This window comes from Lagenorhynchus albirostris, chromosome 1 (genome assembly GCF_949774975.1).
Source record: "Lagenorhynchus albirostris chromosome 1, mLagAlb1.1, whole genome shotgun sequence".
Taxonomy (NCBI): domain Eukaryota; kingdom Metazoa; phylum Chordata; class Mammalia; order Artiodactyla; family Delphinidae; genus Lagenorhynchus; species Lagenorhynchus albirostris.
This window is the reverse complement of record NC_083095.1, coordinates 35,403,847-35,426,560: the sequence shown is the minus strand read 5'-3', so window position 1 is coordinate 35,426,560 and position 22,714 is coordinate 35,403,847. Positions and strand designations below refer to the sequence as shown.

The 22,714-nt window shown below is 39.2% G+C and overlaps 1 protein-coding gene across 1 annotated transcript; it reads left to right on the top strand.

Annotated features, from left to right (window-relative positions):
- Window positions 1–601: 601 nt before the first annotated feature.
- CCDC196 (coiled-coil domain containing 196) lies at window positions 602–13,286 on the top strand. Its single transcript, XM_060166773.1, has 10 exons — window positions 602–651; window positions 756–908; window positions 2,221–2,317; window positions 3,347–3,397; window positions 5,131–5,208; window positions 5,411–5,494; window positions 6,018–6,077; window positions 6,447–6,588; window positions 12,929–12,999; window positions 13,167–13,286. The coding sequence occupies exons 1-10, from the start codon at window positions 602–604 to the stop codon at window positions 13,284–13,286; spliced, it is 906 nt and encodes a 301-aa protein (XP_060022756.1).
- The last annotated feature ends 9,428 nt before the right edge of the window (window positions 13,287–22,714 follow it).

The window sequence follows — 22,714 nt, the reverse complement described above, 5'->3', positions numbered from 1 at the left end:
CGTGTCCCCTGCATCGGCAGGCGGACTCTCAACCACTGCGCCACCAGGGAAGCCCTGGCCTCTATTTTTTTTAAATTGTATCCTAGAGGTATCCCCTCCTCCTCCTAAGTCTCCCAGAGGCAGATGCTTTGTCTTTACCTTTTCCTTATTCACAGAATCCAGTGCTGTGCCCTACAGATAGTAGGCATTCCATGGAGGTCAATTGCCATGGAAGATGGTGTTGATGAGTTATTTTTGACAAGCCATCATTTTCTAACACAATAGGAATTCCATAATATAGATGTGTTATGATTCTACCCTACTCAGTCAAAAACTTCAGAATAAAACTTTTGGCTTTGGTTAAAGCTAAGGCAAGAACTGCTCAGATGTAGTTAGTATTTTCAGTCAACAAGCTGTCTCTGATGTTGGAGTTATTTAAAAGACCTGTTAAATCTGTGGTCTTAGCGCCATTGTGACCTCAACCTGTAGCTAAAAATCTGTCCAATGAAACAGGAGTTTCAAGAACAGCAGCACAAAAATGATGACTTAAATGAATGGAACAAGAAGGCACATATTTTCAAGAAGACCTTTCTTATTCTTAGAGTAGAAGTTTTCCTTCAAGATGTCAAGTGCTTCAAACTCTCCAGGATCTTACTTATCTTCCAAAACAAGGTGAGTCTTTGACGGAAGATGCCAAGTGGTAACTATCCAGGAACGAAAAGAGGGTCTCTGTTATTAGCCCGGGCTGAAGGCAAATATAGTGTCTCTTCCCACAGAAGTCCAAAAATAGATGACAACTACTTGAAGGAGTTGAGTGAGGACTTAAAACTAAGGAAGCAGGAACTGCTAGAGATGCTAAAACCTCTAGAAGATAAGAACAAGCTGTTATTCCAGAAGTTGATGTCTAACTTGGAGGAAAGACAAAGAAGGTAAGTGTTCCCTTCTCAGGATTTCCTAGACGGGGAAAGGCAAGAGAACTTTAATCCATAGGATTTAGCAATGATTATTTACATTTTTTAAAAGGTTTAGACCTTCAGCTATAGTAAATTAAAAGAATGTAACCACAAAATCAGGGTGGCAAGGAATCCTTCTTCTTTTAGTAGAATTAAATATAACTCAGCTCATCTCACAGGGCTACAGTTATTACTTTTCTTCCCAAGAAACTGTTAATAGACTTTACTATACTCAATCCATCATGGTCACACAGATAGCTCCTCATTCGTGTTTGTGGAATCACTTTAGGATAAATGATTCTGTTCTTCCATTGCCACACAGTGAAATGGTAATCATTTCTGAGCATCAAAGTCCTCTGGATTATGGTCTGGCCTTACTAAATGTACTAGGCAGTTGAGGTCTTAACTCTTTGCTAGGGCACTCACTGTTCTTGGGATCCACCAACTCTCTTTTTCCTTTCTAGTTTCAGAGAATCTCACCTTAATGTGTCTACCTTCATTCTCTACCCTACCATAAACATTTCAGGGAGCTCAGACTTTTGGAGAGCAAAAGCCAGGCAGAAAGTTGTGAGAACAAACGTCAGGCAGAAAGTTGTAGTCAAAGCACCAGCTGTTTACAACCGAGAAACTCAGCCCTCTCAGGGCAAGAGAACACAAAGGCTTGCTTCTTTGCTTATAATTAGAGAGGGAAAAGCACAAAGAACATAAGCATAAGTTAATTAATACCTTTAAAGTATATCCTCTCTTACAGTCATAGATTGGATATTCGGATTTTATCAGAAACTTCTTGATGGCCTGATTCTCTAGAGGCTACCATAAGGGTATAAGTGGGTTCTCCAACTAACTCAAATGTTTTTATGTGGAGAAGTAAAGTAGGGGAGACGAACAGAGATGGGGGTAGGGAATAATTCTGAGATTTATCCTTAAGACAAGAGGTTCTTCAACCTCCTTCTTCACAGAGGCAAAAAAAAGTCCCCTTCTACCCCAAAAGTCATATAACAAAACTTTCTTCTGAAGGGGTGGAGAGGAGTCTCACTAGCTGTTGGACACCTAAGTTCTGAGCCTTACAGAGCACAGAATTCGTTATAGAGCACATACCTAAGGCAAACGTCAATTAGGAATGAAATTGTCTTTTCAAGACCTTCTATGTCTAGAAGGACTTCCATAAATCTTGTGATTTCAGCCCCTATCTCCCTCTCATGGTAGAGTAGTTTCTGACTGGTCATGGAATATTAATATTTCTTTTTAGGAAGTATTATGTTTTGTGATATCTCTGTCTTCTTTCTAGTCTGCAGATCATGAGGCAGATCATGGCAGGGAAGGGGAATGGTGAATCCTCAGTCATTGAGCTCATTAAGGAAGCAGAAGAGACGAAGCAGAATCTGGTAAGAGGTTGGTGGGCACTCCAGGGAATGGCCTTCTGAACAGGGCTCTCAATTCCATTGCTGTCAGACAGAGTGCTCATCTCTAGCATTGGTGCTCCAACACTCATAGGTCCTTGATCTAGAAAAGTCCTGGGTGAACCAAAGGGAGTCAGGTGAAATGTTGGGAAGAATAAGAACTAGCTAGCAAAAATTCTATTTTTTTGACTTTTGAAAAACTTTTCATCTAAAGGTTAATGCATACAAGCATATTAACCCCTCACATTTCAGAAGAAATAGAAAATAACCAAAGTAAAAGAAAGGAAAGAGTTTGGTCTGAGAGATTCTTTCAAGATTTAAAAAAATTAACAATATAGGACTTCCCTGGTGGCACAGTGGTTAAGAATCTGCCTGCCAGTGCAGAGGACACGGGTTCAAGCCCTGGTCTGGGAAGATCCCACATGCCGCGAAGCAACTAAGCCCATGCGCCACAGCTACTGAACCTGTGCTCTAGAGCCCCCGAGCCACAACTACTGAAGCCCGTGCACCCAGAGCTTGTGCTCCGCAACAAAGAGAAGCCACCACAATGAGAAGCCCGCGCACCGCAATGAAGCGTAGCCCCTGCTCTCAGCAACTAGAGAAAGCTTTTGTGCAGCAACAAAGAACCAACACAGCCAAAAATAAATAAATAAAAATATAAATAAATTTATTTTAAAAAATTAACAACATAAAGGATCTTAAAAATTAGTGGTCTAAGCCCCAAAGAAACTGCCATATGATCAGAACATCTTACGTGTTTCAAGTGTGAGAAACTCATTACTATATTGATATACCACAATTACCATAATTAAAGTTACTATTCCAAATTGTTATTATTTTTTATCATCATCATCAATCTTATCTCTCATGTTCCTGGGTTTGGGGCTAGGCCCATTTATTGCCTTCCTCTGTGGTTTACTATGCCCCTACCCCTTAGTCCCCCTATTAGTAATTTCTTCCAACTTTAATGACTAGACAAACACATATTTCTATTTGCTTTTTCCTCTCCACCAGGAAAGGAAAAACAAGATGCTTCGGAAGGAAATGGAGATGCTATGGAACAAGGTATGTGTGCCTCTAAGGATCTCTTGAAAGTATCTGTCTTACAAACCAGAATGCAAAGAAGCTTCCCTTTTTTCTGGTCTACATCCTCATTTTTTCATGTCTCTGTTTCCACCCATGCTCATTCCAATTCATTCTCTGATCTTATTTAAAACAATCAAGTAATGTCACTCTCCTTAGGAAAACCCTTTACAGCCATTCCAGGTATAGTCTGGCTCTTGCCTACCTTTCTAGTCTCCTCTCATAGAAGTCCTCCCCTCCCATACTGGTCTCCACATGCCAAGACCTTTCCTTTCTAAAGACTTTTGCTTTTGCTTTATCCCTGGGCTTTGTAATGCTATTTTCTTATAGTTGGCTCATTCTCATCCTTCAGGTCTCTGCTTAAATGTCACCTCCTCAGGGAAGCCCTCCTTATTCACTCCACCTGAAAAAGGACATCACCCCCCACACACACCCTTCCTATTATACAATTCTGTTCATGTCTTCCATAGCACTTTTTATAATATAAGCTCACTATTTTTTTAATTTTATTGTGTTATTATTATTTTATTTGTTTCTTATCTCCCTGCCCTGTTCTGGAATACATGCTTCTCCAGTATCTTGATTGCTTTGTTCATCTTGGAATCCCTAGCATGTAGCACAATGCTTGACACATAGTAGACAATCAATAAATGTAAGTTGAATGAACGAATACTGATTCTAATTCCCCTTTGACTTTGCAATAATCACAGCATTGTTTAATATAAAAATATTTTGCTGGGAAACCAAGCAGGGGTAGAAATAAAATTTTTTGCTGGGAAATAAAATAAAAAATAAATAAAATAAAATAAATAAATAAAATAAAATTTTTTTGCTGGGAAACCAAGCAGGGGTAGAAATTCCTTTGTGGACTAAGGCTTTGGGATCCAAGTGTTTTTTCACAAATTATGAGACCTGAATAGCAGATATTCTTGTGATATAAACAGGTGTGAGTGTGATCGCTGACTGCTTTTTCCATCTCACCTTTCCACAGATAATTAGGATACTATCAAGCACTGCATCTTGTACTGAGATCTGCTCCTAGTTCTTAGTGGCAGCTACAAATCAATTCTATGAGTTGTGAGAAGTTTTAGTTTCTGAGTTCTTGAGTCTTAGTGATAGGAAATATGCCAGCATCATTCCTCTATCAAAATCCAGTTTCTCCAGAGCTCCCAAAAGACTTTGTATAAGGGATGTCCATATACTTGAGCTTGTGATTGACTTTCCCTCCCCATACTTTTAGACAATGAGAAATAGAGAGACAAGATCGTATGCCTAGTGGTTAAGAAGACAGACTTCAGAGTCCAAGAAATCTGGTTCAGATTCCAGCTCCGTACTGTCCTAACTGAGTCACCCTAAACAAATGACTTAACCTCTCTAAGACTCAGTTTTCTTATCTATAAAATGGAAATAAAAATAGTCCTGTGAGGATTAAATGAGAACATTTGTAATGTAGTAAATAAGTAATGTAGTAAGTAGCTTACAGTAGTGATTGACATATAATAAAGGTTCAGTTAATAGTTTTTATTATTATAAGTTTCACTCAAAAGACCAGATGGAAGGGCTCATTCCATTCTGAACCTCCTTTGGTAGTACACTTTTCATATCAGGCCCTGAGAGTTTTCTGACCGGCAGGAACCAAAAGCCTTGACATTGGCTTTCCACTTCTCTCATGAAGTCCCAGTAATTTAAAGCTTTGCCAAAATGTCTCTCTACAGACATTCAGCACAGAAGAACTCAGTGATCAACAAAAAGCACTGCAGATAAAGAACAAAGCAGACTTACAGGACAGAAAGGCAAGTGGACTGCATGGTGCTCAGAATTTCAAAGTTGTTGATGCCACACAGATGGCAACAGCCCGTTGAGAATCAGGACTGATTAGGGTAGACAGATAGGAAGGATCTGGGCCTTAAGGGTATATTGGATTTACTGTCTGTTAAGACATTGCATTTCTTTCCTGGGACCTCCTTTTCCTTTAGCTCTCTTCTTTCTTCCCAGGCTCCCCAAACCCCCTCATCATCTAGGAAGACCAAGAATGAACTGGAGACATTGTATGCAGAGAAAGTGAAGGAAATAAGGAAGGTAGTATGATCTTTCTGAAAGTAGTGGCTTTTAGAGCTGATAGATTAGAAATCTTTAATGTAGCAATAATCTGCCTAAGTGTGCTCCTGAACTGATACAAAATTTTATAGGAGATCTGGTTCCCTTGGGGTATTACATCTGAGTCAGTGACACGGCAAGTTTCTGGTAAATCATGATAGCTAGAGCAAAGTGGGAAAATCTGTACCAATAATGACAACTTTGAAATAGCTATGTGATGTCAAAACACTTGTTAATTTGTTTTTGAACATTTATTTAGAGATATTATGCTTGTATCTAATCTTCCTGCAGCCAACTCATTGATAGAAAACATCCTGTTCTTTTAGCTTTTAGCTTTTGGAGAGCGGGATGTACAGGTGATGCCAATTAAGAGGACTGCAGTTGAAACCAATATATTAGTGAATCTATGACACCATAATTTTGCTATAAAGTCTTTGCAGCATATTGAGAAAACTGATTTCTGATCTCAATTTACTTTGTCACCAGAGGCTCTTTCTTCCACCAGGAAAAGCAACAGAGGAAAATGGAATGGGTCAGGTATCAGGAACAAGCTAACTTCATTCAGGTACTAAGTCTTCCAAGGCTGGACACAGGGTACAATTTCATTCATGCAATATAGAGACTTTTAGTTTCCTAATGGTAAACCTGATCCTCTCATCTGGATTACCAATTGTCATGCTAAAAGAAATGTTTTGTGGGAAGATGGCTGAAGAGACCTATCTCCAGCTTCACCTTGAGTATAGCACTTTTTCCCTATGATCTTGATTTTGTCCTATTTGAAATGGGGGGAAAAATCACACATAATTTCTGCCCACTTTTAAAGACTGAGCATGATAGGTTCATTTTTAAACTTCTGAGTTAAAAGGATTCAGGTAATAGTGGATTTAGAGAAGTCAATACTATATGAGTAGTTTTGAAAAATGTTCTCTTATAGAATGACTTTAATGGCAAAGTGATCGAGCTGAGAATTGAAGCCTTGAAGAACTACCAGAAGCACAATGATCTGAAGTTATCACTGTACATACAGCAGAATTTTGAGCCAAAGCAAGCATTTTTTAATCTTCCTGGGTCCCGAGGCAGGTAGAGTATCATAGGTACACAATTTGAGGTTTGTTTGGTTTTACATTGGAGATCCCATTACCTGTAAAGTGATAACACAATACCTGGCACACAGTAAGTTAGTTAGCAGTGTTATAAAAAATGTTTTCACTATCATCATCATTATTATTACACTGAAACTCTTATATCAAGGTAAGGATTCCTCTAGAGGAAATAAAATTTTCCTTTGTAAAGACTGAGTAATATATTGTGTGCTTAGCATATGTAGTTGATACATAGTTGACACCTGATAAAATATTAGTTTTCTCCTCACCTCGTCCCCTTTCTTAGGAATTAGAGTAGTTTGATCTCACAAATCTTATTGGAATAGCCTCTGCTACTTCAGAATAGAAGGCCAAAGAGACATCCAACAATGGTTGTGAGTTTCACCAATCCAGATATTCCTCTGGGAGTTTCACCATTTCCCCACCCCAAAGAATTTATGGCATCATTAGAGGAAATCATGTAGCTTATCACAAAAAAATAAAGGAATGGTTTTCTTAGGGACAGGAAGAAAGGGCTCTTAAATTTTCATGGATCTATGAATCTGAACTCTGTAATTTAAAAAAGAGACATGCAATAAGAGATCATGGCTAAGGGATGCCAACGTTTTATCAGTATTAATATGTATGTCTCTAATTTCTTCTCAATCATATTCCATAAGGTCTTGAATAACTTATAAAATCACACACAGCATGAAGATCAAATAAACAGATGACTAAATCAAGGCAAAGGGAAAATAAGTTGAAGCCAGGTAAATACATAAAAATGTGTAGTGAAATTACCATACAGTTGGTACAGGTAGGCTTCAGTCTTGGTTATGAATTTCCCCGAAAAAGAAACATGAATTTATGGTGTCCACAAAATAAAAATAAACCAAGTTCTCAGAAGAAACACAGCTTTTACTGGTACTGAAATGAGAGAGAAATTTCTCTTCCAGGTCCTCATCAGGGGAACAAGACACTCTATGTGTGTCATAGTAGCTAATGTCCTCAAAAATATTTCTAAAATAAATTCAGAATCTAAATTTCCTAGGCTGTTTCTTATCTGTTCCTTGGCACAATCTGATAAGAAATTATTGATGTGAACTTTTTTTTTTTTTTTTTTTTGGCGTACGCGGGCCTCTCACTGTTGTGGCCTCTCCCGTTGCGGAGCACAGGCTCCGGACGCGCAGGCTCCGGACGCGCAGGCTCCGGACGCGCAGGCTCCGGACGCGCAGGCTCACGGGCCCAGCCGCTCTGCGGCATGTGGGATCTTCCCGGACCAGGGCATGAACCCGTGTCCTTTGCATCAGCAGGCGGACTCTCAACCACTGCGCCACCAGGGAAGCCCCTGATGTGAACTTTTTTTAAAAGCGATGGATCAGCTCAAGATGATTTGGTCCAGGTCCATAGCACTCTGTTGGTCTGACTTGATCCATATTTAAAATTTAGAAAATCTGGATGATTGGAGGAACTACCTATCCTTCAGCCAGTGTTCCATTCATGTCTCTCTTTTAACCGTTGTTCTGATAAGATTGGAAAGCAGAAAGCTTGAGGTTTTCTTCTCCAATAAGAACCTGGAATACAACCAGAAGCAGTATAAAGTCATTAAGATGCAAATTAAAAAGATAGAGGAGGGGAGGGTTATGAGGGTGAGAAATCCACGTCTTATTTCATTTAAAATTAGTTGAAAGTCATCTCAAGGGATCCATAGAGTAAGGAGCCAAAAATCTTTTCACTCTGGATTCAAATCAAGCCAAGAAAATAAATAGTGAAAGATTCCCTTCAGCGTGATCACCGCGGAAGATATTTTTTCCCTTGCTTGCGGAACACTGAATCTCTGAACTCTGAACTAGAACAGCCCACAGATCAACATCCTCTTTTCTCTTCTCTCCTCTAATGCTTCTGGAGTATTAAGCGATAGGACTCTAAACTGTTCAGTTGCCACAAGTGCACGTAGCCACAGGCATGCGTGACCCATTGCTTGTGTGTTATTGACTGCACATGCATTGAGCACTGATTGTAGACCAATTTCATTTTCTAATACACACATATACAAAATCTCTGAGTTTGTCTGAGCCCAAGTGGATACGAAATTTAAGTCTTAGATTTTGGTTTTATTGACCTATTTATAACCTAGTGTTTAATTATTGAAAAGAAAACAAAAGAAATATTAGTTTTCTTCGTAGAGGGATTTTTAAAGTAGTTATATTAAGATATTATTACCAACAGTAATATGTGTTGTAAACGAAAAACAGATGTAGTTTTCTATAATAGAAAGTAAACATAATAAGTATACTGAGAACAAAATTTTAGTATTCTAACACAGTGCTGAACCCTAAGACCTGTTTTATCTTTATTAGGAAGTGAGATCAGCAAGATGTAGAGAGTTTTAAAGAAAACCAGCACCAAACTGAAACTCTTCTCCTTGATGCCATCAAGGTGTCAAGTTTGAAAGAATCAAAAAAGGAATAATTTTCTCACTGTGATTTATAGTATTTAATGCTGTGTTCCAGCACCTCCTAAATTTATTGCAGTTGCCTCCTAAAATCATCTCACCATCAAATTTTGGGAAATAGCAATTTACTGGGAAAAGCACTGGATTTAGAGTCAGATATATGAGTTGCAGGCCTTACTCTGAGGCTAACCATTTAGATGTCCTGGATCAGTCATTTTGTTTCAGTGTTTTTCTTTATCTAAAGCAACCATAACATATTATAGAGCATGTTGAAAACATGATTTTGTGTAACCCTCACAATGACTCTGTGGGGTAGGTATTATAGAACAAGAAACTAGTTCAGAGAAGCCAGGCTTCTGACTCCATATCCAAAGTTCACCTCCTAAAATATGCTATAAAGTGACAGTGTTCCAGTATGTGATTTCTTATGACTCTTCCACAACTAAAGGCTATGATTTGAATTCAAGCTTATCACTTGTTTAATGTATAATCCTCCCAATAAAGAATCATACCCCCAACATTAATTTGTTCAGTAACAAAAGAAATACTACTTCCAAAAGGGGTTGACAGATTTGTAATTCTTCATTTAGCCCAGTAGGTGGCACCAATCACATCCAGGCCTTTCGTCCATAAACAGTGGTAATTCAGGAACCTGCAGGGAGCCATCAGTCTTCTATTGCCCTTAGGACAAAATGTGCTACATTTATGTATCAAATGAACAAAATAAAAGATCTCTTGGTGTTTTCTGCCATGCTTTGTGACACTGAGGTGTATTACTGGCAGCCTTGATTATCCCGTATTAAATTCAGCATTCTGCTGCAAAATCTGTACCTATTATTCCACTCTGTGAACTACAGTGTCCTCCATTCCAAAAACAGCCACTGTCCCGCCCTCCACAATCCCTAATACTGTTTGTTTTTTTTCTACCACAGATAAATCAGGCGATCAGGACAAGGAATTAAAAAATCAGGCAATTGCGCAAGGTGGGGACCTTTTGAAGTTTAAGTACTTAGTAGTGTTCCTGGATAATGTTCCTTTTCCTCTAGTTTCAAAAGAATTGAATTTCACAGATCTGTCTTAAAGGATTGAATGTAATTTTGGACACACCTTCCAGCAAATCAGGGTACAGGCCCTTCTGCTATAGGCATTTCCAAGTAGAGGGAGGGTTATCGCACTGCTCCTCGCCAAGAATTCCTCCTCCCACATCGATTGTCCTGTGTGCTGGTTGGCTGCATTGCAGTGGTGTGATCTGTTTGGTTGGCAAAATATAATCCTGGGGCTTCCTTGGTGGCGCAGTGGTTGAGAGTCCGCCTGCCGATGCAGGGGACACGGGTTCGTGCCCCGGTCCGGGAAGATCCCACGTGCCGCGGAGCGGCTGGGCCCGTGAGCCATGGCCGCTGAGCCTGCGCGTCCGGAGCCTGTGCTCTGCAACGGGAGAGGCCACAATAGTGAGAGGCCCGCGTACGGCCAAAAAAAACCCCAAAAACATATATATATATATATATATATAATCCTGTGTTAATACTGACTTTGTAACACTTCAAGCAATCTCTACGTGCAAATTCCCTTGAGGCCCAGGTTGTATGTATCATTAGCCAGGTCAGTCTCATCGGTTTAGCATACTTCATCACCTAGTCTTATAGAAGAGAAAAATATTTTACATCCACGGTGAAGTCTTTCCAGAGACGGGTCACATTTGAAGGGATTTACTTCCAGACCAGTATAAAATTACAGTTTGACCCAGAGTGTACGGCAGCCCTACCCAGAATTCTGTAGAGTCAAGAGAGCAGTTCTTGGCCTTTGGCAGTCACCTATCTTAAAGCGCACAGGCACGAAGCGATCTTTAAATTCAGCTGTTTCCCATCACATCTGCCGGTATTTAAAGAAGAGGTTTATCTTCCATAATAATAGAACTGGTGATAAGACACTTCATTCTGACAGCCTTGCTCTTCTCTCCTCCCCTATCTCACCCCCAAACGCCCACCCCAACTCTTAGCATTTCCTTGAGCTCTTTTAAGAAGCTGAAGGTTGCATGTGAATATTTTGCTACACTTATAAATTCAGATGAAAGCCCAGTGCAGTGGGAAATGAATACTCTTGAGACCTTATTTATTCTATAACTCCCTCTGTTCTGAAAGCAAGTCATTCTCCCCAGCTTCAACCTTTACTTCACTTTAGTATTACTCCTCCTGATGGCTGAATACACTCCAGCAGGTGCTGCTGAAAAGAAAATAGTAGTGTTAAGCTAAAATTCTGAAAGGCGGGGCGGAAACCCACAGCTGGTTCCAATGTGAGTCCTTGATAAATAACATTGCCCTCAAATACAGGCTTTTTCAAGCCTTGCAGCAACTTGAACCTTTTGAATGTCAGCTTTCGGTTCATGGTATTAGTAGGTCATGAAGTTAACTTTTTTTATTTTTATTTATTTATTTTTAGTTGCATTGGGTCTTCATTGCTGCACGCAGACTTTCTCCAGTTGCAGGGAGTGGGGGCTACACTTCATTGCGGTGCACGGGCTTCTCATTGTGGTGGCTTCTCTTGTTGTGGAGCACAGGCTCTAGGTGTGCAGGCTTCAGTAGTTGTGGCACGCGGGCATAGTTGCTCCACGGCATGTGGGATCTTCCCGGACCAGGGATCGAACCCGTGTCCCCTGCATTGGCAGGTGGATTCTTAACCACTATGCCACCAGGGAAGTCCGAAGTTAATTTCTAAACTAGCTCATTCTTTCACTTCCTATAAAACTCCACAGAAGTCCAGGGGAGAACAAAAGTCTTCTTTCCTAAATATAAATTTTGAAGGTTGAAAAAAAAGTAAACTGTACCTGTATTGATATTATGATTATTTCAGTGAGTGACAATATATTCTAAACTTTTTTGCATCACACAATCAGGAGAGCAGAAGGTTGTCTAGGATTAGGTTGTCATACTTAGCTAATAGAAAGAAGATCCCCAGTTAAGTTTGAATTGCAGATAAACAATAAATGTTGAATTTAAATATGTCCCAACTATTGCATGGGACATACATATACTAAAAATTATTTGGTATTTATTGAAATTCAAATTTAACCGGGTGTCCTATATTTTAGTCTGGCAGCCCTCACCTAGGACTGACTCACCACAGAGCCTATTTAGCACCCTACAATTCTCCCTCTTTCCCTTTTTATTCTCTCCCTTTCTCTCTCAGTTTGTGCTTTTCTCTCTGCCTCCTCTTTCTCATCCCCACCCCCACCTTCATCTTTTGTTTGTTCTCCGCTGTCCACAGTTAGCCATTTTTGTGGAATGTGTGTCTGGGTTACCAGAGGGTGTGCAGATATGTGCGTGATTTATCATCTCATTTCTTCATTTAAAAGTTGTGTTGGAAGCACACTTTGTAGGCTCTCAAATAAAATTGTTTTTACTTGATGTAATCTTCAAACGATTTTTTTGTCCTGTGGGATATGAGCTCTCCACAGAAAAAAAAGGTTTGCCAGGGCTTCCCTGGTGGCGTAGTGGTTGAGAGTCCGCCTGCCGATGCAGGGGACATGGGTTCGTGCCCCGGCCCGGGAAGATCCCACATGCCACGGAGTGGCTGGGCCCGTGAGCCATGGCCACTGAGCCTCCGTGTCCGGAGCCTATGCTCCGCAACGGGAGAGGCCACAACAGCGAGAGGCCCACGTACCCCCCCCCCCAAAAAAAGAAGGTTTGCCACTTCAACTTTAAAAACATTGTTTGATGAAGTTATTTTCTAAAACAACAATTAGAAAATCCACATCAATGCTAATACCAGAGTCAGTCCTACAATGATATGGTACTATGATGAATGCTAATAGCCTTGCAACTCAAAATAAAACTAGGTTTTTTACTCAAAGAAAGCTCTCATTTTCCTAATTTTCCCCATCAGGTACCATGGACACTGCAACTATGAGCAGAGCAACTACTGGCAAAAGTGAATCTAATGTGAAAATTACTTTGGTTTTCGAAATCATTTCAAAGGCTTGAATAGATAGTGGGTGTAGAATTTTGGAATGCATTTGTTAATATTTTTAGTATTCTAATTTAATATTTTTAGAGGATTTGCAAAATGAGTGCCAGGACACTTGGTGCTTTAGCTGTCATTTTTTTCTGTTTTCTCCTCTTAGAGAATTCTGGGCGCAAAGACCTACACAGAACAACAAGGAGCTAAAGGAAGTCAGTTTGATGAAGGAAGAGGGAGGCTCTTTTTTCTGAGGTCAAGGCCAGATGAAGCGCTGAAGGATTAGAAAGCTTTCACTCCCTTTGCTTTGGACAGATTTAAAGACTAGGTACAGCCATTTGTGTTAATTAAAATCTCTCAAACCTTCATTTTAGTGCTATTTCCACTCTCTCTCCCCTCCACAATGGGTGGAAATGCTAGTTAGATGCTTGGCCTTAAGCATGTCAGGAATTTAGTCATTTAGGGATTGTAAACAGCCTCTGATTATTTTGATAGCTTTTGATTTTTGAAATGACTAGATTCAAACCACACTGTATGTTGTTAACAAGTCCATAAAAATCTGTTCTCTCCACCTCTGAAGTGTTTAGTTCTGGGCAGATCCTCCACTAGCAAATGAGCAAAAGTAGTTACAAAATAAGGAAATAATACTCCATAGACTCCTCTACTCTTTCACCCACCACACCCATCTGCACTGTTGATACTACCTCCTAGTTATCTATTCCTTGAATATCTTCTGCCTTCCCAGTGCCACTGTTTTAGTTCAGGCTCTCTTTCCTGCCTGGATTACCACACCCTCTTTTAACTAGTTTCCCTGATTCCAGCCCCTCTAATCCATCTTCCACAGCACCACTGAAACTATCTTTTCGAAAGGAGAAATGAGATCATGTCACGTCCCCACTGATTTCCCCTTGACTTCAGTATAAAGTCCAAACTCCTTCACAAAACACATAAAGATCTGCCTCCTGCCTACATCCCCAATCTCATCTTTCACTGTAACCCCCTTCCCTCATACATCTACAGTGAGCTGCACAGAACTAGTTGCAGTTCCCCTGATTCACCATGAGTTCTGTTATATCCATGCCTTTGCACAAAGCTGTTCCTCTGTCTGAAAGATTCTTCTCCTCTTGTCTGCTTGACTGTTGCTTATTTGACCTAAGGGCCAAGTTTGGTGCCCTTCTACTATCCCAGTAATTCTCAATCCTAGTTGTGTATCAGAATATCCTTGGGAGCTTTTAAAAACACCAATTCACTAAGCCTCTCTCCAGATCATGTAAATTATGATCTCTGAGGGACTTCTCTGGTGGCGCAGTGGTTAAGAATCCACCTGCCAATGCAGGGGACACAGGTTCGATCCCTTGTCCGGGAAGATCCCACATGCCATGGAGCAACTAAGCCCATGCACCACAACTACTGAGCCTGCACTCTAGGGCCTGCAAGCCACAACTACTGAAGCCCGCGTGCTGCAACTACTGAAGTCCACATGCCTAGAGCCTGTGCTCTGCAACAAGAGAAGCCACCGCAATGAGAAGCCCACCCGCGCACCGCAGCGAAGAGTAGCCCCAGCTCACCGCAACGATAGAAAGCCCGCTTGCAGCAATGGAGACCCAACGCAGCCAAAAATAAATAAAATTTTTTTTAAAAATTATGATCTCTGAGAGAGAGGGTAAAAACACCTGTATTTTTTAAACAGTTCCCCAGGAAATTCTTATGTGAAGCCAGGTTTCAGAATCATTGTTCAGGCTACCTTACGTCTACCATAGCTCTTAGCGAACTATCTTGCAATTGTTTATTTACCCAGCTATTGATCTCCCTTACCAAACTGTGAGCTCTTTGAGACCCAGGACTATGTCTTCTTCATCTTTTCATTTTGATCACCTAACACAGTACCTGGGAGTTGATAGAGCCTCAGGTATGGCATAAGGCCACAGAAAGTTAATTCCAAAGTCCCAGGTCTATTGACACCCTGTCTTGCGTCAGTATGATACCACTGGATCATACTGTAGTCCCTGAGATCTTCAGATCCTTTCTTTAATTAAGTTGTCATTAATTTCCTATCTCATGTCAATATGAGGAAAGTTGATTTGTTACAAAATACTTCATTACCTGTAGGAATCCCTTGTATGGTGTAATGAGTAAAGTAAGCCAACTAAGTAAAAATCTTCCCTCTCCCAAGGTCAATTTACATTTTTAAAGGTTGCTTTAAAGGCGGATTTTTTAAAATGTACTTTCAGACTGGAAAACTTTACATGAAATCATAGAATTTGGGCATTAGATGGGACTTTAAACAAGTATAAATCTCCATCACTTTACAGAAGAGGACACTGAAGTTCAGATATGTTGAAAGGGTGTCCGAAGTCCCACATGTTACTGCCCCACGGTAACAGTTAAGCTAATTACCAGAGCCTGGTATTATTACTGCCAATTCATACTCCAATTTAACTCATATCTTTCCTCTCTTGACCACAAAAATAACAGGCTCTGCAGTCCTGAGACAATTAGTTTCATGTTCTACCAACTGAGTTAGCTGAGTGTATAGTCCACGTTCTGTTTCAAGAAAGCCACATCTGTTCTCATCTAGGCCCTCTGTGCTTTAGCAGTCCTGAAAGATTTTCCAAGTCAATTGGATTAGACAGAGCAATGAGAACAAAAATTAGGAAAATAAAATCTGATTGTACCACTGACTATCTGGAATACATCATTTAGTCACAAGGCCTTTGATTCCCCTTTTAAAAATTGGATTAAAAGAATACCATTCAAATGTTTTAAAATCATGGTTTTTGTTTGTTTTTACCATTGAAATGGGTTTAGATGAGTATCTGACCTTTTTTCCCATTTTTTTTTTGTTAACCAAAGCATGAAATAAACAATTCACTTGCTAGCAGAGATGTATAACTTCTTAAAAAGTGAATCATTTGCCATCTCTAAAGTACTGAAATTGTATGTTCATTATTATTAGGCTTATCACCTTTCCCTCAAATGTTCCAAATCTTTCAATTTCTTCAAAGCACAAAACTGAAATATTATAGCCTTTTTTTCTACTGTCTTTAAGACTTCACATTGGATTCCGACTTTCACCTATATGGCAGTGCAAAGTTATCTGTTAGATTGGCTGGCTATGCCTGGGTGTCTGCATTTTGATAAGTCCAGAATATGGATCTCAGCTTTGTGGGTACAAATTTATTCGGTCAACTTACCCAGCAGATCAGAGACTCATTCAAGATACCCAAACTCCCAAGAGAATCACTGATAAATCCAATATTAGTTTAAATTACAGGGAGGGCTGTTCCTTCCAATATGGTTGGAATATGTCTATATTTAGGACACTCCCATCTCAGAATCAAATTATTAGCAAAACTGAATTAGTAATCAGAAAATATTTATGGCACTGAAACATTACAATTTTATTTATACTCAATATTCCAGTTATGTTTCTCTCAGAATAAAATCACTGATACACTTGACTGTACTTGGGAGATACTTTTCAATTTTAAATTCAACTGAGGAAAACTTTATCCCATCAGTAAAACATTTAATAACCATAATCTTGGGTAGCACTATTTTTGTGGCTTATCTCATTTATTTTACCTTGACATTCTAGCTATTCAAAGAATATTTGCTAACATTTCACCCACAAAAGTTGCTGTTTTGCAATGACCACAAAGTGATTTGAAATGTTTGTCATACTTCTTTCCTAAATGAAATAAGGCCAACAACAACAGTCTGCTATTTTCATCTTTAATCTAGAATTGCAGTCATCAAAGGGGACAAGGGACAGTATGCAACATTTCGCTTTACTCTTTTAGATCCAGGCAGAAAAATCCAGCTTTAATATTGTTTATGTGAACTCTGGCCAGGTTAGCTGGTGTCTCCTTTTATAGGCAGAGGCTTCTGCAAGCTGTTACATGGCAAGGCAAATTTCTAACAGCCCCTCTGGTACCTTGGGAGTAGCCTGCACTGCTAGCAATTCAAAGTCCCTATTGCCTTATATGTTCTGTATTTAGTCATCAAATATTAGGAAATGGGAAGGAAACAAGGTTCTGTGTTGGAAAGGGATTCACGCTCTGCACCCAATCAATCCCACAGCAGGTGATACACAGATAAATATGAAATGTAATTATTACATGGTAAAATGAGATTTTTCAGCACAACTGAAAAATCCATCATCTCTGCTTCCTTCACCAATTCATTTATGCTTTTAACATTTCAAACTTCTACTGCAGTTTCATTTTAAGCTAAACTACTGTATAAACATTCCTATCGACGATACTTCCTCCAATTATTAGTCAACCTGGGAGAAAATGAGGTTACTTAGGTTAACAAAATAATTTTTTGTTGCTTTTATAGAGACAAAACTATTTTTCTAGGGTAGTTGGGCTTTGATTATATGGAAACCAATTAATAATAATAATTATTGATTTTTTTTAAAAAGCTCACTTAAACTTAATCCATGTCAGTGGTTAAGTTTTGGATTATTTTTTCTTTGCTTTATTAAAAATATTTATTTATTTATTTATTTGGTTGGTTGCACTGGGTCTTAGTTGCGGCAGGAGGGCTTCTTAGTTGTGGCTCACGGGTTCCTTAGCTGTGGCACGTGGGCTCCTTAGTTGTGGCATGTGAACTCTTAGTTGCGGCATGCATGTAGGAGCTAACTCCCAGACAAGGGATCGAAGCTGGCCCCCCTGCACTGGGAGCACGGAGTCTTAACCACTGTGCCACCAAGGAAGTCCCAGGGACTATTTTTTCTTTACTTGTGTATACTGTATCCTAAAAACTGAAGACCTTGTAAACAGAGCCCTTTTAAGAAATTAAATAGTTTCTGGACACTTAATGTTACTTTTCCATTTAACAAATCTCATTCTCCTTTCCCTTATCCAATAATTCCTTCCTCTTCTAGCAAATACTGTCCTCCTCCTCTTTCGTCTACACTTTCTTTGAATTAAGGAGGGAGAAAAACCAGTGCTTTCTTTAGAAACAAAACTTTTTTGTTTCTGGTTTCCTTCTTTTATCAGGTAAGCAGCCATATAAATAAGTGGTGACCTTGTACATTTGTAAATTGTCAGGACACACAGGGAAGAGCTTCTCTAGCTTCTGAATATTAACATAAAACAATGTGGGTCGTATCAAATGTATAAATTAAAGCCCTCAGAAAAGATTAAAATCTATAGTAATGGTAGAGAGAGATAGGAGATTTTGTGTGTGTGTCTGTGTGTGGGGGTGTTATGCATTTATTTTCCCAACTGTTATGCTACTTCAGATGCCTTAATGGAAGTATCCAGCTTTTCAACTTTTTATCACCAGAAACAATTTTAAGTCTCAGTTGACATTTCAGTTTAAACCCTTTCTGACTAACTACTCATCTATCAAGGCACTAGCCTTACATATGGTACCCAGATGCATCCTCCCTTGATCTTTGTCTATTTGGTAGGGGTTCATCTGATCCGGATCCTCTGGGTGAACACATGACTGAGGCCAACCAATTAGAAAATGCTATTGCCTTTGCCTTAGTGCTTTGGGATGGAGACATGACCTAAATTTGTGGTTTTCAAGATTTTGGTCTCAGGACACCTTTACACTCTTAAAAATTATTGAGAACTCCAAAGAGCTTTTGTTTAAGTAGGTTATACCTATTGGTATTTACTATATTAAAATTTTTAAAATATGAGAATATACAAACACACATTCCATTAGCTATCAGAGTGATGACATCACTACACATCACGTAGCCTCTGGAAAATTCTACTGTATCTAATGAGAAAATGAGAGGGAAAAGGCACATAATGGCTTAGTATTACTAAGAAAATACTTTTGACTTTGTAGACCCTCTGAAAAGATCTTGGAGTCTCCCGGTATCCCTAGATGGACTCGAAAACTACTCATCTAAATTATAGCTTACAGAAGCCAATACATGTCTGAACTTCCTAGCTGCATGAGCCAATGAATTCCTTTAGGCTTAAACTAGCGTCAGTCACTTGCAACCAAAAACAGCCTCATTCATCTGGATTTCCAGTTGGGGACCTCAGAGGAAGAGAGTAAGTGTGAGGAAGAATACAAAAGACTGTGGCATAAAATTATTCAAGCAGCAATCTGGGCAGCAGAATATAATATCAAAAGCCCAAGGAAGGAAAAGTTCAATTAATTTTAATAAACATGGCAGACATCAGAAAACATTGTCCTAGTTGTTCCCAAATAAGTGTCATCAAACTCCATGAGAAATTGATGTGGCTCAGCTCCACTTTACTAAAAGATAACAAGGGTATCAGAACTAAAACCAAAATGTCAATTTCATTAGTAGGACTGACTAAATTTATCTTATTAGACTTTGGAAATTTCTAATTTTGAAAACTACTTCTGGGGGGAAATCATGAGGCTATTTAGGTCAAAAATTTAAAATTTCCCCAGTATTCTCTATTCTATAGAGCTGTATTTTCTCTAAAAATGTGTCTAATTTCTAAATCTCAGCTTTTTATTTCTTTTGAAAAATTATTTATTTATTTTTGGCTGCATTGGGTCTTCGTTGCTGCGCACAGGCTTTCTCTAGTTACATTGAGCAGGGGCTGCTCTTTGTTGTGGTGTGCAGGCTTCTCGTTGCAGTGGCTTCTCTTGTTGTGGAGCATGGGCTCTAGGCCTGTGGGCTTCAGTAGTTATGGCTCGCAGGCTCTAGAGCGCAGGCTTAGTAGTCATGGCGCAGGGGCTTAGTTGCTCCGCGGCACGTGGGATCTTCCCAGACCAGGAATCGAACCAGTGTCCCCAGCATTGGCAGGTAGATTCTTAACCACTGCGCAACCAGGGAAGTCCCTAAATCTAGCTTTTAGAGAAACTTCTGAACATTCTTTTCTAATGGGCTGAGTTTGTAATTTATATGTTTACACAGTAATGTAATCTATTACCACCTGTACTGGGTTGAATAGTGTCCCCTCAAATTTCACATCCACATAGAACCTTGGAATTTGGAAATAGGGTCTTTGGAGATGTGATTAGTTAAGATGAGGTCATAGTGGATTAATATGGGCCCCAAATCCAATGACTGGTATCATTATAAGAAGGGCAAGTAAAAATACACACAGGGAAGAAGGCCATGTGAAGACAAAGGCAAAGACTGAGTGATGCAACTGTAAGTCAAGGAACACCAAGAATGGCAGGCAACCACTGGAAGCTAGAAAGAGGCAAGGGAAGAATTCTTCTCAAGAGACTTTAGAGTGGGCATGGCTTTGCTGACACATTGATTTTAGATTTCTGGCCTCCAGAACCATGAGAGAATAAATTTCTGTTGTTTTAAGTCACTGAGTTTGTTGTACTTAGTTATGGCAGCCCTAGGAACTAATACCTTGCCTGATTCAGTCAGTCAAAAGTTCATCTTAACTCTATCACCCTTCCTTTGGGGAAAATACTATGTTAAAATCAACCAGAGCTTCACCTTACATCCAGTTTTTAAAAATTGTGCTAACTACACTAAACAAAATTTACCATTTTAATCATTTTAAAGTGTACAATTCAGTGGCATTAAGCATATTCAAAATGTTGCTTGCACCCATTTGTAATCCACTCAGTTGTGGCTATTAGCCAATCGGGAAAGAGGCAAGAGTAGAATAAGCCTTAGTGGAAGAATAATGCATTACCAAATTTGTTCTTGCTTACATCTAGTGCTAATGAGGAGCGTCTAACCCCAGAAAAGCCAGTAAACTTTTGCCTTATTTATATTGAAAGTGTGATTAACCACAGGAAAACTAAAGTACTAGGAGGACTAAATGTAAATATACCAGTACCAGAAAAACTCAACTGTCCTTCATTCAGTAATTCACTTCTACTGATAAACTTTCATCTTTATAATGAAAGTCATTATGGCAGCCAAGTGTTTACCCATCTTTTGTGTTCTCAGTGTAAACTCAATTTTCATTATTAATATCTCAGGAATGGAGAGAATAAATCCCTGGGCACTTCTAATGCTTTATATACAAACTCTGAACTTTTCCACTTTCTCCCCCCCCATATATGTTCCTGAGACGTTTATCAATCTTTGGAAATGCTACTCTCTTCCTACTTTCCAGAAAGTTTTCTTTGTTGTAACACTTGATTCCCAGATGAATTCTGAAGAAATGTCACATGGTGACAGGAGTTAAAAAGCATGTGGATACTGCAATATTCATTCAATAACCAGCAGTAAAACAAAAAGTCCCACTAGACAGTAAGGTCACTAGGCTTTTCCTGTGTAAATTTTCTTAGAGCTTCCTAAATTCAGCTAAGATGAATATACTTGAGGAAAATTGTTGAAAGACAAGCATCTATTATAATTGTCCAGTTTAATTCTATTAACATTACTTCTTTTCAGCAATTTTAGGAGGTTTAACAAACTAACCTCCATATACTTTAAAAGGCTTAATTCATCTTCACCCTTCCCAATTAAAATTTTTTTTATAAATTTATTTTTTATTTATTTATTTTTGGCTGCATTGGGTCTTCGTTGCTGCGCGCGGGCTTTCTCTAGTTGCGGTGAGTGGGGGCTACTCTTCGTTGCGGTGCGTGGGCTTCTCACTGCGGTGACTTCTCGTTGCGGAGTACAGGCTTCAGTAGTTGCAGCATGCGGGCTTCAATAGCTGTGGCTCGCGGGCTCTAGAGCGCAGGCTCAGTAGTTGTGGCGCACGGCCTTAGTTGCTCTGCGGCATGTGGGATCTTACCGGACCTGGGCCCGAACCCGTGTCCCCTGAATTGGCAGGCAGATTCTTAACCACTGCGCCATCAGGGAAGTCCCGAATGAAAATTTTAATGAATTACACCATTGCTGATTTTATAGATACAGAAAGCCCCTTGTTTTCTGTTATTTGTGAAACAAAAGTGCCAGTTTCTTTCCATGAATAATAACGGAATATTCTAAATTGAATGGGTGCTTATCTACCAGCTTATATAAACGATAAAGAAAAAGACCCCAATTCATTTACGTTTACAGAACCTATAGTGGGCAGAATTAGAATTTCTCTCTCTGAAAATTCAAGACATTTAAAAATCATTTCAAATTTGGGGGCGCTAGAGGGAATAAAGATAGAAAGGCAATGTAACCAACCATTTTCTCATCTTTAGTTTGAAATAAAGAAAACATACTTTCACATACATATCTCTCATTTGAAACTAGTTAAGAATCCATTGGCTCCCAGGCTCTATGGTGAAAGATTATTATAGGAGGTGGGTTCATGATCTGGCTTCAATTTTAAATCCACTGTCAAAAATACTAGCAATACACATACTCAAAAGAAATTTTACTAATTAATTTTCTCCCACCTCAATTCCACCCATCATCTCCTTTGTACTCCCATTATTTAAAATGAAATACATAACAATGTGAATCTTCAGTTAGAGAGTAAGTCCACGTTCTAGTTGGCACAATAAAACATAACCATCAAACTGAGATTTTAATTGTATACAAATGATTATACATTTTTTTGACATTTTGCTTTTCATTTTTATGCTTCCCGGTTTTACCAAAGCTGAGAAAAAAATACATATACGTGTGTGTATATAATGTTTTTTATTCATTAGTTGAAAGGGCTAGAAAGAAAGGAACTAAGAAACCCATTGAAATAGCCACAGGTGATTCATATCACACTTTATGAAAGACACATGAAGGTAAGTGGCAACAAAAGCTATTTTCATGGTAACCTCATATCCCACAAATACTGAAATGAAAATTGCCACCACCGGGGTTCTATTACCAGGTTTGTGATT

Excerpts from the sequence above, each read along its gene's own strand:
- CCDC196 (XM_060166773.1), top strand. The coding sequence starts at position 602 with ATGTCAAGTGCTTCAAACTCTCCAGGATCTTACTTATCTTCCAAAACA. Across the intron at positions 652-755 it reads TACTTATCTTCCAAAACAAG|AAGTCCAAAAATAGATGACA; the intron begins GTGAGTCTTTGA and ends CTCTTCCCACAG. Across the intron at positions 5,495-6,017 it reads AAGTGAAGGAAATAAGGAAG|GAAAAGCAACAGAGGAAAAT; the intron begins GTAGTATGATCT and ends TTCTTCCACCAG.